The 13,919-nt window shown below is 46.1% G+C and overlaps 1 protein-coding gene and 1 non-coding gene across 2 annotated transcripts; both read left to right on the forward strand.

Annotated features, from left to right (window-relative positions):
* SSR4 (signal sequence receptor subunit 4) lies at positions 1-9,035 on the forward strand. Its single transcript, XM_069209425.1, has 6 exons — positions 1-152; positions 996-1,114; positions 2,211-2,285; positions 6,195-6,284; positions 7,408-7,473; positions 8,808-9,035. Exons 1-6 carry the CDS (start codon positions 86-88, stop codon positions 8,910-8,912), a joined length of 522 nt encoding a protein of 173 aa, XP_069065526.1. The 5' UTR covers positions 1-85; the 3' UTR covers positions 8,913-9,035.
* Positions 6,381-6,510, forward strand: LOC138262512 (small nucleolar RNA SNORA42/SNORA80 family). The gene has a single exon (XR_011199240.1). It is a non-coding gene; the product is annotated as a small nucleolar RNA SNORA42/SNORA80 family (small nucleolar RNA).
* Positions 9,036-13,919: the final 4,884 nt, after the last annotated feature.

Below are 13,919 nucleotides of genomic sequence, written 5' to 3' on the forward strand. Positions count from 1 at the left end.
CCCAATCAGAGCCCCCTCCCGGCATGCCAGGCGCGCGGCCCGCTGAGCTGGCTCTCTCTAGCACAGACTCTTCTGCTGGTCGGACATGGCGGGCGCGGTGAGGCTCCTGGGGGCTCTGGCGGCGGTGCTGCTGCTACTGACCAGCTGCACGGGTGGGTATGTGACGGGGTCTTCGTAACGCCGATACATGGGCCTCGCGGTATTTAGGGGGGCAAGGAGGCCTAGAGGGTTAAACGCTCCCCGCTGACATCTGCTGTGGTTGAAAAGTCACCAATCCTGGTGAGGCCAGTCGGCCCGCAGGGTGAGTCACGTTATCTTGAGTAGTAGGAACGGGTGCATAGATCCTAAGAGAGCAAGTTAACTTGTGGGGGTCCTTTGCAGGCCCCCAGTGCATTGGCTAAGAATAACCTGAAGTGGAGCAGCCAGTCATACATTGTTCTAGGCACGGCTCTTCCTGGGTCAACTATTCCTTGGGCTTCTTGTCTGGGGAGCTATTCGTGGGTCACTGTAGCCTAGCTTTATGTGCCTTAGAGCAGTGGTTCCCAACCTGTGGTCCGGGGACCCCTGGGGGTCCACGAAGCCTCCTCAGGGTGTCCAAGACTGCTTAGAAAATTAAATAATATTAAACGATTAGTCCACAGCTTTCAGTAATGACTCAGTGAAGGGTCCCCCTATTCTAGTAAAGATTCAGTTGGGGTCTCTGGGGTCCAGTAATATTAAAGTGGGGGTCCCCAGCAGTCAAAAGATTGGGAACCACTGCCATAGAGGCACCTGCCCTTTGGGCATGCATCCACTATTAAAGCAGTTTCAGTTCTGTAACGCCCCCCCCCCCCCCATTAATAGACACAATGTTTCAACAGTACATTCCAGTCTTTAATACTGCTGGGTGGTCATGGGCCCAGGTGATGCTGGGGTGGGGTTATTGGGTGCAGGCCTCGGGCACTTCTGCTCTCTTGACCCACACCTAATGCTTTCCTCCCCCTCTGCTGCTGTAGCTGAAACCTGCACCGAGCCAGTGATCGTCCCCTCCTACTACACAACGAACGATGCGGTCATCTCTTCGGAGACGGTCTTCATTGTGGAGATCTCGCTCACCTGCACCAACGGGGCACAGGTATGAGGGCCGACCCTTCCGCTGGCATCGCCTGCGAGTACTACTGTTGTTAAATGGTTAGTTGTAAAGCACTTCATAAGCCCTAGATTCAGCTCCTTCCTAGTCAAAGCTCAGATGCTAACAGTCTGACTGCTTTTAGAGACTTTCTGTAATTGTATAATTTTTTTTTTTGGGGGGGGGGGGGGTCGGTTAAAAATATCTTTCAGAGGGTGGAAGGATGAAGCGAATGGTGGATCCTGCCTATATAATATAGAGGACCCCCATGTCTGTGTATATGACTGAAGTACCCCACTATTCTTAGCATATTATCTCCTTACTGCCAGGCCTGTGGGTGATTTTGTAGTAATGGAGCACATAATGTTACTACCCTAGCGTTTGCTTGTTACAGAGTCCCTACCCCACCCCTGGTACAGGATCGTGAACCACAACCACTCCAAAAAGGTGAAAAATTGTAAAATACTGCAATCTTAGGAATGTTAAAGCAAATGCCTTTGATAAGGAATAGTTAAATACAAGCTTGTGGACAAAGACATTTTGACAATCTCAGTGTTGTACATGCAAACCGCTCATCTTACAAACACTTCCACCAAACAGACCCACGCAAAAGCCGCCCACTACTGCTATTAAAATAGGCAGTTGTCAGTAAACAAGCTCATGAAGAAGGGAAGTGCCACGTGGCAGCTGTTTGTATAGTACATTGCATACGCACCCGTAGTATGTTCACCCACGCGTTGTCTTCAGCTCGCCACCCGAGAGGTTTGAGTTGCCTTGTTTTCTCTCACGAGGTCTAACAGTGACGTCAGTACTGCAAGCATGGCGACTCCCCTCCAGGCCCGAGGGGGATGCCGAAGCATGGTAGATTTATGGCTGGTTCCTGCCTGTGAGCCTGCACATAGTGTACCCCATGCTAGAGTGAGGCCTGTCCCCAACCATTGCCGGCCCTGTGCTTTCATCGTGCCTGGCACTGAGGCGGACAGCACATTTCTTCCTTGGCACCTCAGCTGCCTCTTCTGCACAATCTTTTCAAAGTGACTTATGCTCTGATTTCTTTCAACTGCTATGGTGTCTGATGTAATAAGGAACGTCTTCTTTTCAGAATGTTGCTCTCTATGCCGATGTCGGTGGCAAGCAGTTTCCAGTCACACGAGGGCAGGATGTGGGGCGCTACCAGGTAGGAAGGGGGGAGGATGGGGAGTGGGGGGGCGGGGGCTGTCAAAGGCGGTGTGCTTGAGGGCATCCCCAGGCAGACAGGGTGTGGGTTGTGGGGGCACCCATTTTCAAAATGTAACTAGAAATTGCTTTATTTCAAATATATTTGCACTATTTGGAGCAGCTTATCTTATCCCTGTATATCCTGTGCTTTTTCTTTTTGTAATTGTGTAGCATATTCTTTCCTGTCTGTTACATTTTTAGTACACCAACCAGTATCCTAGTCGTTGGACGTCCCACACCCTTACACACAGACATCTGTAGTGATCGAACTCAGCTTTCCTGCCAAAACAGTGCATTTTCTATGTATTGCTTTAAATTGTAACACGGCACAACTTAAATGAAAACTGATGCATTTCATACAGTGCATGTCAACAGCCAGCAAAATATGTATTATATATATATATATTACACACTTCTCTTCCGTAGTTAAGGAAAAAGGCAGCACTCCACGGCCATAACGAGTTCAATCATATTTATTCACCTACAGGGACGCGTTTCGGCGTTGCTGCCTTCCTCGACCTTTGAGCCGCCATTTTGGCTCAGTTTATATACTCCAATCACAATGTGCTCAATTACCATATATCATATATCGTGCAAGAACTGTTTTAGTCACAAATATTCACTACATGTTTCAAATAAATAACAATTGAATACTTCACCTGCATAATAATAAAATACATTTACTTTTCAAGTGTCAATTCCTCAATAATTGTAAAATGTATTATACTATCCCTCGCCAATAATCCATGATCGCAACTAACACTACTCAATTAACAGTCATTTTCAAAATTCATCAAAATTATACTTCAATGATAATATGAATACTGTTGATTCATCTGTAAGAGGCTAGCATCTTTATAAACACTTGTTTTCTTAATATATGTATGCACATATAAAGAGAAGACAAGTATTCTCCTCAATCCTTAAATAAATTGGTCTTCAGTTTTATTTTTTCTTCAATATAAGTGACTATACATCTCTTCACTGCTATTCAGCCCGTTATTTTCTTTGGTATCAAATGCCAATATATATTTGGATTCCAATTTTCTTCAATGTTTTTCTCCATCTCCTCCCCGAACGTCTTTCTTTACTCCATCAATAACGCTGTTATTTCCTCTACTTTACCTCCATGTACTTCATGTATATGTCTAGCAACTGGATATGCCTCATCACGATTTAAAATTGCCCTCAAATGCTGCAAAATTCTTCTATGTACTTGCAATTTTAAACATTTAAGAAAATTGTGCACTTCAGCCAGCTCAGCTTGCCCTCCTGAGCAGGGCTGCCTTGCTGACAGTACAAGCTGAACTAGCTGTAGAAACAAAACCCATAATCTGGAGAGTGCAAATGGTTTGACCTTGCAACATATTTTCTGGAATTTAAGTGGTTTCAACTTGTTCTATGAGCAGAGAAGGCGTGCTTATAAGACAGGCTGAACTGACTAAAGGAAAGGCCCAGAATCACAAAACAATGTTGCTTGGCTAGCAGTAATAACATAGCCATTAGGTCTCCCCTTTAGGACCTTATAAATACTTACCCACCCATCAGAAATAAACTGCATTTCTTCATACACTTGGCATTAGACTGTAATAGTCAAAGCATCTCCTAGAGGGCAGCACAATAAAAATAGCATTACGTAAGCATGGCAATGTAACCATATAGTCGACCCTTAGAGGGCATAACCACATGAAAGCATTGCAGTGTAACCATATAGTCTGTCCCGACATGATGCATTACACATTTTAAAGTCTAGCACACCTGCTAGAATATTATAACCCAGGTCCTTAAAACACAAACTACTCCCAGCTGTCAAGGAAAAGCTCCAGTCATGAAAGTTAAAAAAAAAAAAACATTGAATGGTGGGAGTAGTTAGGATTTTACGACACTGAAGATTACAGCATGTACAGAGATGGTGCGTGCGCACTGCTTAGGTTCGACGTAAAAACAGAACTCCAGCAGCTTTAAGTCTGTTTACCAGGTTCCTGGAGGAAGATTAGTTTGCTCTATGGAAGGGTCTGCTGGGATGACCACAGGCTGTACCACTAACCTAGAACAATGGTCTTCACATGTAATGCCCTGCTCTTCTTTGTGTTTTTTTTTTTTTTTTTATAAATTCTCTTGTCCCAAAACAACACACACTTGTTGGTTATTCTATGAAATCTTGACAAGGCTCATCATTCGATATGGAAGTGTTAGATGGGGTCCTGAATGGCAGACTGTTAGGTGCAATTGAGCTTGGCCAGTGGTAATTGAGAAGATAGTGAGCTGCTTGGGACCATCGTAAGGGAGGTGAAGTATGACTGTAATTTGCTTGGAGAGTAACATGCACACAGTTACTTGCAGTGAAGTTGGGTAGGGAAAAGATTTGGAGAGAAGCTGTAATCTGAGCTAGTTTCTTAGGCTGGGGACTTAGAGGATATTGGTTACATGTAGGATGCTGATTTGGCCAAAGGTGTGGGAATCCCTCTAAGCACTTTGTATGCAGTTTGGGTGTGACGGAGTGCTGTTCTCTAGGTGTGAATGTTAGTAATAAATTCTGTGGTGTCCAGCATAACGCAGTGCTGGTGCCTGGGATCTTCTGGTTGTGGTGTTCTTGTGCAGGTTGCCATTGCTAAGGGTGGACCTTGGGGTGCACGGCATAACGAAGCGCTGGTGCCCGGGATCTCCTGGTTGTGGTGGTCTTGTGCAGGTTGCATTGCTTAGCGTGGGCCTTGGGGGTGCCTGGGATCTTCTGGTTGTGGTGTTCTTGTGCAGGTTGCCATTGCTTAGGGTGGACCTTGGGGTGCACGGCGTAACGCAGCGCTGGTGCCTGGGATCTCCTGGTTGTGGTGGTCTTGTGCAGGTTGCCATTGCTTAGCGTGGGCCTTGGGGGTGCCTGGGATCTTCTGGTTGTGGTGTTCTTGTGCAGGTTGCCATTGCTTAGGGTGGACCTTGGGGTGCACGGCGTAACGCAGTGCTGGTGCCTGGGATCTCCTGGTTGTGGTGTTCTTGTGCAGGTTGCTGTTGCTTAGGGTGGGCCTTGGGGTGCATGGCGTAACAGTGTTGGTGCCTGGGATCTCCTGGATATGGTCGTCTTCTGCAGCGTGGTGTGCTTTGCAGGGCAGCATGGATGACACATGGGGAGCTCTTTCCAGTGAGCCTCTTGGTGTACCCCATGCTACAGTACATCACTGCTCCTAACCATTGTCGGGCCTGCTGTCCACAGGCCTGCCACTGAAGTGGGCCGCACACTGCGCGAAATGCCTGCTACGCGAAGGTGATCATTTGCAGAGAGCACTGGCTGTTCAGATGAACACATGATTGAGTTAATCTGCTAATGGTCTGAATGGGCCAATTTAGTCATTTCCAACCTTTTGACTTCTGTGGACCCCCCTCCTCCCCACTTTATCACTGCTGGAATCTGAGGACCGCCCACTTTACCATTACCGGAAGCTGGGAACTCCGGCCTAAACACTGTCTGATTTGAACAGCAAAACAATACACAAAAAATATAGAAACCACCGTTGCGTTACACAAATGATGATGCATTTTTATTAAATATGCAAACAAAATATAAAAATAAACAATTTAAGAGGAAGGTTGGAGCTTTTCTAAATCCAGTTGAAGCCACACATCCCACATCATATTCTGTTTGATGCACCTGCAATGCCCCCACGAATCAATCTGAGGATCCAATTTCGCATGCCTTGACATTTACAGTACATTTTAAAATGTTCAATTGGACATTTAACCTCTTATATATACACTTTTTATCTGTTAGTATTTTCTAAGCGGCTATAGACCCTCTAAGGAGGCTATGCAGACCCCCTGAGCCCCCGGATCAGTTTGTGAACCACTGGACTAAGTGTTTTTTTTTTTTTTTTTCCAGGTCTCTTGGAGTACGGAGCACAAAAATGCTCGATCTGGTACCTATGAAGTGAAGTTCTTTGACGAGGAGTCGTACAGCCTCCTGAGAAAGGTGTGTGAAAAGCGGGTGCCCTGGGGGGTGGCCTTCTGCGCTCGCGTATTTTAATGCTGGGCCGAGGTTGCTCCACTGGTGGAATTGCTAATAAAGGCATGGCAGATTTATGGTAGGCTCCTCCATGGGCCTCCCATAGTGTACCCCATGCCAGAGTAACTCTGTCCCAAACCATTGTCAGGCCTGCTTTCTTCACATGCCTGTCACTGACGAGGGCAGCACAGGTTCTGGAGGCGCTAAGTTGGGACTGGGCTCTTGAGTCTTACTTTGGGGGTGCTTAGTAGGAGTGGGTGGCTTTGTTTGCCGTCCGTCAATGTGAACCTGTTCCTTGTTAGCACCCACCTGTGCACTTTGACCTTCTTTTGGCTGGCAGAGTGGTGAGGTCCTGCTGCTTAATAAACCAAGCGTCTTGGGTATGGACCTCTATTGGGAGTGTAACAGTATGGTCCTCTGACGGGTGGTAAAGCTACATGCATTGTGGGTCTAAGATGAATTTAGCAGAGAATGCCTCTCCCAGCTCACTTGACACTGGCATGTTGCAGGTCTAGTTTCATGGCATAAACCAGACTTTTCCAGTGAGTAGCTCGTGAGCTACTGGTGGCTCTCAGGATACCTATAAGTAGCTTTCCTGTGTGCAGACCAGCCTAATAGATTAGAAACTTTAACTTTGTTAAATTGATATATGTATGCCAAAAAAAAAACTTGAGACACGTGTATTTTCTGAACTCATAAGCTGGTGTTTGGAGAAAAATGGTTGAGTTGTTAAAAAATGTTTAAAGTTGATGTGAGTGATAAATCATGCAGCAGTGGAGATGTATTACTACTTTCCTTGGTGCCAGGGGCACTGAAGCTGTGGATGTGGTGCGTTCTAAACCAAAAGCCTTTTTTACATTACTGCTGGTGACCACTGGTGGCCAGTGTTGTATTTTGTCTGATGTTCTCACTATTACAACACTAATATTAATAGTTGATTTTCATTGAACAGAAGTAGCTCTTGTTACAGAAAAGGTTGGAGACCCCTGCTATAAACTGTGGGCTATCTATTGCTATAACTCTTAGGGAATTGTGTTGTGGGAGAAGAAACACCACACATGTGAACTAACTTGTCACTCCTGACTTCTAGGCCCAGAGGAACAACGAGGACTTGACTTCCATCAAGCCGCTTTTCACAGTTAATGTCGACCACAGGGTAAGGCGCTAATGATGCTCTGCTTCGTGATATGTTGGTTGTATTTAGCCTGGCCTCTGAGGAATATCCTGGGGTAGGGCCCTTTCAAGAAGGAGCTTCAGATGCTTTGTATATGCGGTTGTTCACATCAACAGCTGTCTTATCTTTGAGTTTCATTGTGTGCCCGAGACTGTCCTGAAATCTAGGGGAGGGGAGTCACAAAGGCATGTTAGACTTATGGTGGTCTCCTTCAGTGAGTCCCCCATAATATATACATCATGCTAGAATAATCTACTTCCCCAACCATTGTCTGGTCTGCCCTCCACAGGCCTGCCACTGATGTGGGCAGTACAACCCTTACCGGGAGATCACTGCTTGAATCTCTTCTAATAGAAATGTCTGTCTGAGGGGCAGGCTTGTGGTGTGATGCTTCAGGTCTGCGCCAGCATTAGGACCAGGGTTCAGAACTAAACTTTCCTGTGTGCACCATGCAAAAATGATGGAAAAAACATAACTACTGCGAGGTAGCATGTCATCCTTGACACTAGTAAACATTTGAAGTTTGCAAAATCCTTGGTTGTCCTCATCCCAGACTACTCCTTGTATGTGGGTGTGGACTTTTGGTTGACAAGCTCAGGAGATGGCAGAGTTCCTCTGTCAGAGGGGAGGGCCTTCGTACTAGAGCCTGGGGCTGCTCGGCGAGTTATTAGTCATAATGATCCCTAGGGCACAGCAACATGGTCCTCTCGGGGGGGTCATCCTCCCAAGTGTGCCACCTCTTGGCTTCTACTGCAGACAACACAACATTCGGTGATCTCTCAGTATTCCAGACACCAGCCCAGACATGCAGGGGGTGGGGACACAGGATATTGCAGAAACCTAACCAGGTGGTCTTGATAGTTCAGAAAGCTTTGTTTAGCTACAACCAGTACAAACCGAAACTGTCTGACAGGACTTGCTGCACATATCATTCCCCAGTCATAAAGGTTAGTTCAGATTGCTGCATCATTAAATGGCAGGAAACCTCGAAATCTGAGCAAGATGCAGACTTGTGCTTGCAGGATGCTGGGGTAAACTGAGCTCCTTCCGTACATGGGATTAGCCCCATGAAGTACAGTAGTATGCCAAACCGCGTATACTTGGTGAGAGACGTCTTAACATTTCTGCAGTATTTAAGGAAAATTGAGTTTGCGGTGGCTCCCTTATTTGAATCCCTGTGAATGTGGAATTTTGAGCATTAGCCTATTGCTGTCAAGTGTTTTTTTTTTTCTAGTTTTTTTCCACATAAAAAGCTAACTGGGGGGCTGAGAGGAGCTATTAACACAATTTATTCTCAACTGCTGTCTCTTTTCTAGGGTGCGTGGAACGGGCCTTGGGTGGCCACTGAGGTCTTGGCTGGGGTCATCGGTCTTCTTGTGTACTACACGGCCTTCTGCGCCAAAAGCAACATCCAGGCCTAGAGCGGAGCCGGGCGCTGCCTCAGGCTCATCCGTTCACTGGCGACGTGATCTCCTGCGAACTAAATGCCAACCCGATGTAAAATAGGTCTTATTTTATTAAAATAAAGTTTTGTACATAATCTGTCCCTTGACCTGGATCAGTGCGTTTTTTGTTAAATCCAGCGTGCCCAACTCGTGTCCGATACCCTTGGTTACAGTAACCCTACCGAGTAGCTCGGGCTGCTTTGTTCTTGCACATGGGAACTTTTAATCCTCCCTGGTTGACGTTTCCTGTAAGTTTCTGTGGCTTGTTACAGTAGTATTGACTTGGAGTAGATTGAACAGCAAGACTTCGAAAAAAGTGGTGCATCGAATGCCCATTACACATGTTACTATGCACTTTTTTTTTAATCTGAAATATTCTGACAGTTGAAGGTGGTACAGATCCTTACAAGTCGGGTGGATCAGGATCTGATGCACGGCTGGCTTCAAATGTGGAGGTGGTGGTGTTGTTGGGGGGGGGGTTAGTTAGACCAGTCATCAGGACTGCAGGCGTGAAGCTGGTAAAGGAGCTGAGGAAAATGGCTGTATCCACTTATGTACTGCGCTCTGCGTTGCTTTCCTCACCAATGTGTTTCAACCCCAACCTCCGTTTCTCCCTTTCATGTGTGCTTCATCCCCCCCCCCCCCCCCCCCACGCTAGCCGCCGTTAGTTTTATTTAATTTCCATCTTTCCCACCCATTTCCTGTTGCTTCGCCCACCCGCTCCTCCATGGACCTCTTAGTGTGTTTTTTTTTTTGAGAAAAATATATATTTTTGGGGGGGTTGCGTGCAAGCACTCCATCCCTGTTGTAATCTCTCTGAGCTTCTAACCACGCATATGGTCACGCTTGTCATTTATTTGTTCACGGGCTTTCCTTTTGAAAATCGATTGATTCCATTTGTGAAAGGCATGCATACGTCAATCATTTTCTGGTATTTACTGGTGCGCTCGGAGGGCTAAACTACTGAAAACATACAAGGCTCTGTGTTTTCTGCATGGTTTCTGGACTACTTTATCTTTTCATTTCATGCGCATCACGATCTCGCTGTGCAGCGGTCGAGCGCTTTGCATGACATTGACCCTGTTACGTGGATAATTGCTCTTTTGATACGTTTCACTGTGAGCGAACTTCTGCTTCCTTTTCTGTCTTTTTCACGCTCAAGGCGACCATCGGCTCGCATATGTGAAACTGTTTCACTTTTCATTACTAGTTTATGGCAAGAAAAGTCCGGTTAGGAGTTTACAACACTAATCGCTCTAACACGAGCCAACCCGAGACCTGTTGCATTGCAAATGGTTAATTTTGGAGGTTGATGCACCCCACAAAGCAATAAGCAGCACTTTAGGTTTAAAAAAAGAAAAAAAATCTTAGTTTGCTCATCCGTAAGAAGATAGCCATCTTTGTTCGTTAACTAAAAAAAAATCTAAGAAAATAGAGCCTGCGTCCTGATGCAGGCACATGCATGCAAGGTGGACAAACGTCATCTGGCATGAATGCACCATCCCCATTGAGCTTGTTTTTTTTTTGTTTTTTTTACCACAATGCTGCACAGTATCAGCAAAATCACTTTTCCGGATGCTACGCAGCAGTGCCAAAGCCAATAGGTCCGCAGTGCTTGCTTACTGTTGGTGCCTCATTAAATCCTCTGACTGTGTGCACATATTCACCATTATCTTTCACAAATGTTGCTCTGAATAATAGGTCCTTCACTGCTGATGTTGCTCAATTCACAAGCTTTAGGGACCGCTTTCATAAGGACTGAGCCTGCTTCATAATTCACGATCCCTAAAGGCGTGCATTTTTGGAGTTTGTTGAGTATCTTGATGCATCTTCAATCCTTCTTAGGATCTTTGGTTTTCTCTCCCACAAATGTGAGATCATTAGATTGCAGCAAAGTAGGAACTATGTTTATACATTATGTGAAAAAAGTGCAGGTGAACCTCATTTGCTTTTTTTTTTTTTTTTTTTTTCTTTCCTAAAAGTATACACACTGTATTTTAGCTAAACCCACATCATGGCGTTTAGTGCATGTCTGTAGCACATAGATCCGAAGTAATCCAGGCGCTATGAAAGGTCCTCCTGGTTTGACAGCAGCTGGACGAAGAGCACTGCACAGTGAGCAGTGGAAGCTTCCATGACCCCCAAAAGGGGAGAAGACATAAGTTCTGCAGGAACCATTGGTTCATCCAGTCCGGATTGAATCAGTCACCTACAGGACGGACATGTTTTCGTATTAAACAAGATGCTCAGCAGGCCTGCAATGTCAATGAAAAGAGGAAACTAACCCCTTCAACTCACCCTTTCAGCTAGTGGCTTGTATATCGTGTTTGAGTTTCACCTCCCTGGGCAGTGGTGTCTGCTCCAACAACATATACTCTGACCCGCAGGCGCCTATGGGGGCAAACTGGTGTCAGTTAACAGTGTAGAAGGAGAACCAGCGATTGACCTTTCCACTGGGACCCTTTCAAGAGTCCAGGGTCTGGATGAGTGACTGTTGAAGGCAGCTGAGAGAGCCAGTAATATCAGGAAGCATTAGTGGTTTGTAATGTAGCTGTCGCCGTGCTGCCCCTTGAAGGAGAATTGATGATTGTGCAGGAGATAGTGGTCATTGAGTTTTATATACACTGGTTTTATTTTGAAGCAGGGTAGATAAGTAATGAGCTGGTAGTTGGCGAGGTGACACTGTGTAGTGTGGGTTTCTTCGGGGCTGTGAGGAGGTGCCCTTCCTTGAGAGCTTAAGGGAAGATGTCTTGAGTGAAGGAGAGGCTGATTATAGTGCGTAGTGGCGGGAGACATTCTCCAGAGAAGGCAGTGATGGAGTGTAGACTTTCAAGGAATTGAGGATGTTGACAAGATATTTGAGGGCTAGGAGAAGCACGTTTGAGTTCAATGATATGCAGTCAGTTTATTTTTTTTAATTGAAATTGTTGGTCATTGCACTTGTCTGTGGAGTGTGGGATAGAGGGGTTGGGAAGGGGGTTGATGCAGTGCTTCATGGTCTTTAAGAGTGTTCTGCTTCTAATGGTTTCACTGGTGTTGGTAAAGTGCTTTGCTTTGGCTAATGTGATGAGCAGTGTGTGTGATGCATGGCTGTAGGGAGTGCAGTTAATCTTACATTTTGCAGATGGAGTGTTTGTCAAGTTCTTTGGCATACCAAGATGGTGGAGGGTTTGGTCTGTAGTGACCTATTTTGAGTGGAGCGAAGGTGTTCACGTGGCTTTCCATAAATACCCTGACTTTATTTAGTAGGTCGATGATGCCACACGCAGGTTGGTCAGGTCATGAGGTTCATTTGATGTTTAAGATGTCAATGGAACAGTCTTATGGATCTGAAGGTTTGTTGTTCCTTTTGGGCTGACAGTGACTTGTTGGCCGGACACTGAGCAGGCTAATGGGGAGGGCTAGGTGGTTCTTTCAGTGTGGGTTAGAGGGGGGGCTTCCATTGAGTGGCTGGTGATGTTGAGAAGATGAATTCCAGGATGTGGACATTGGAGTGTGGTCACCAGATGACATGCTCTGCCTCATTGAGTGTGTTGATAAGGTTGAAGAGGGTGTCTTTTTTTCCATTCTTGTCTCATCTGGGAGTTTGAAGTTGCTGAGGGTGGTGGGATCAGCCTATAGGCTGGTGGGGAGGCTGGAGAACTCATCTGTCCTGGTTCTATCCAGGAGGTCTGTAGATGAGGTGGATGGTGATGTATTGCAGTGTGCTTGAAGCATGTATGTGTGGGGTTATTTACCCGCCTGTGGCGTGGGACTAACACAACTCGATGATGGTGTGGCTTCCTCTTTTTGAACACAGCCCGCGCCTGGATGCTGTAGCCTGTGGGAAGGACTTGAGATGTGAGCAGATTTGATGTGAGCCATTTTTGCTTGCTGAAAATTACAAGTGTAATTCAAGTGTCTTATCCTAAAAGATCCTCTGATTGTTGGCGATGTGGTACACAGGATGCCCCTTTCACCCATATGACCTGGTCTTGTGGGACAGCAGCTAAAACCCGGCAGGGTGTGGTGATAAAATTACAGCGCTGTACAGCATCCACCTAAACGCTGTCTGCTGGAGATGCTGCGAAGGCCAGGAAGGACAAGAGGTGCCAGGCATTTGCAGTACTGGGTTTGGTCCTAGCTAAGTGTCTCCTTTCTCTCCCCCTAGGGACCTACTGTAATGTCGGAAGAGATATGGCTGAGTAGACAATGGGAGTGAAATCAGACATGAGGGTGGAGAGAAGTCCTCGTCACCCACCTGTGTGTGGTTGATTACCCGTGGCGATCATTAGTTGATTCTCCTGCCTGTAAGGGGAGGTGGAACATGAATGATGGGTTTCTTCAGCAACAGAAGCATTTTGATAAAGTGGGGGGCACTAGTAGAAGAATCAGGGTGTGCGGAAAGCATTTACCCAAATGCTGATAATGTGCTACATAACTTTTAAACCGTGGCAAGATTGATATCGGAATGATTATCCCTTCCAAAGGTGTTTGCTCTATAAAATAATAAAGATGGTTAAAAGGGCTGTGATGAAGTATGTGATGTCTGAACCTGCAGTTGTACAGTGTGCTGTGAGGAGTGTGATATATAAACATTTGGTAGTTGTGTGTGGTATGTTGTGCGTATGCGGTTGAGTCCATGTTCTGTGAAGGATGCTATTCAACACTTTGTATGGTCTGGGTGTGATCTTTGGAATGGGTAGTGTGGGTGAGGAACATTGTGAGGTCTAGCTTGTATGTTTCAGTGGAACCTGGATTCTGGCTCAAGCCCCTACCTGGCCATAACAGGGGATACTGTCAGTGCTCTTCACCCCTCCTCCCCCCAACCAAACCTGCCCCCGCCCCATTGGAGCAGATGCTCTGAGGAGATCCGAAGTAAAGGCAAGACGTGGTGTCACTTCCTGTACGGATGGATACTGAGAAATGCTGTGATGTCCCTTCCAATAGCGATGCATGCTGGGAAACGCATGATGCAGTGATGTCACTTCTTGTGGCGATAGA

Source organism: Pleurodeles waltl, chromosome 10 (assembly GCF_031143425.1).
Source record: "Pleurodeles waltl isolate 20211129_DDA chromosome 10, aPleWal1.hap1.20221129, whole genome shotgun sequence".
Taxonomy (NCBI): domain Eukaryota; kingdom Metazoa; phylum Chordata; class Amphibia; order Caudata; family Salamandridae; genus Pleurodeles; species Pleurodeles waltl.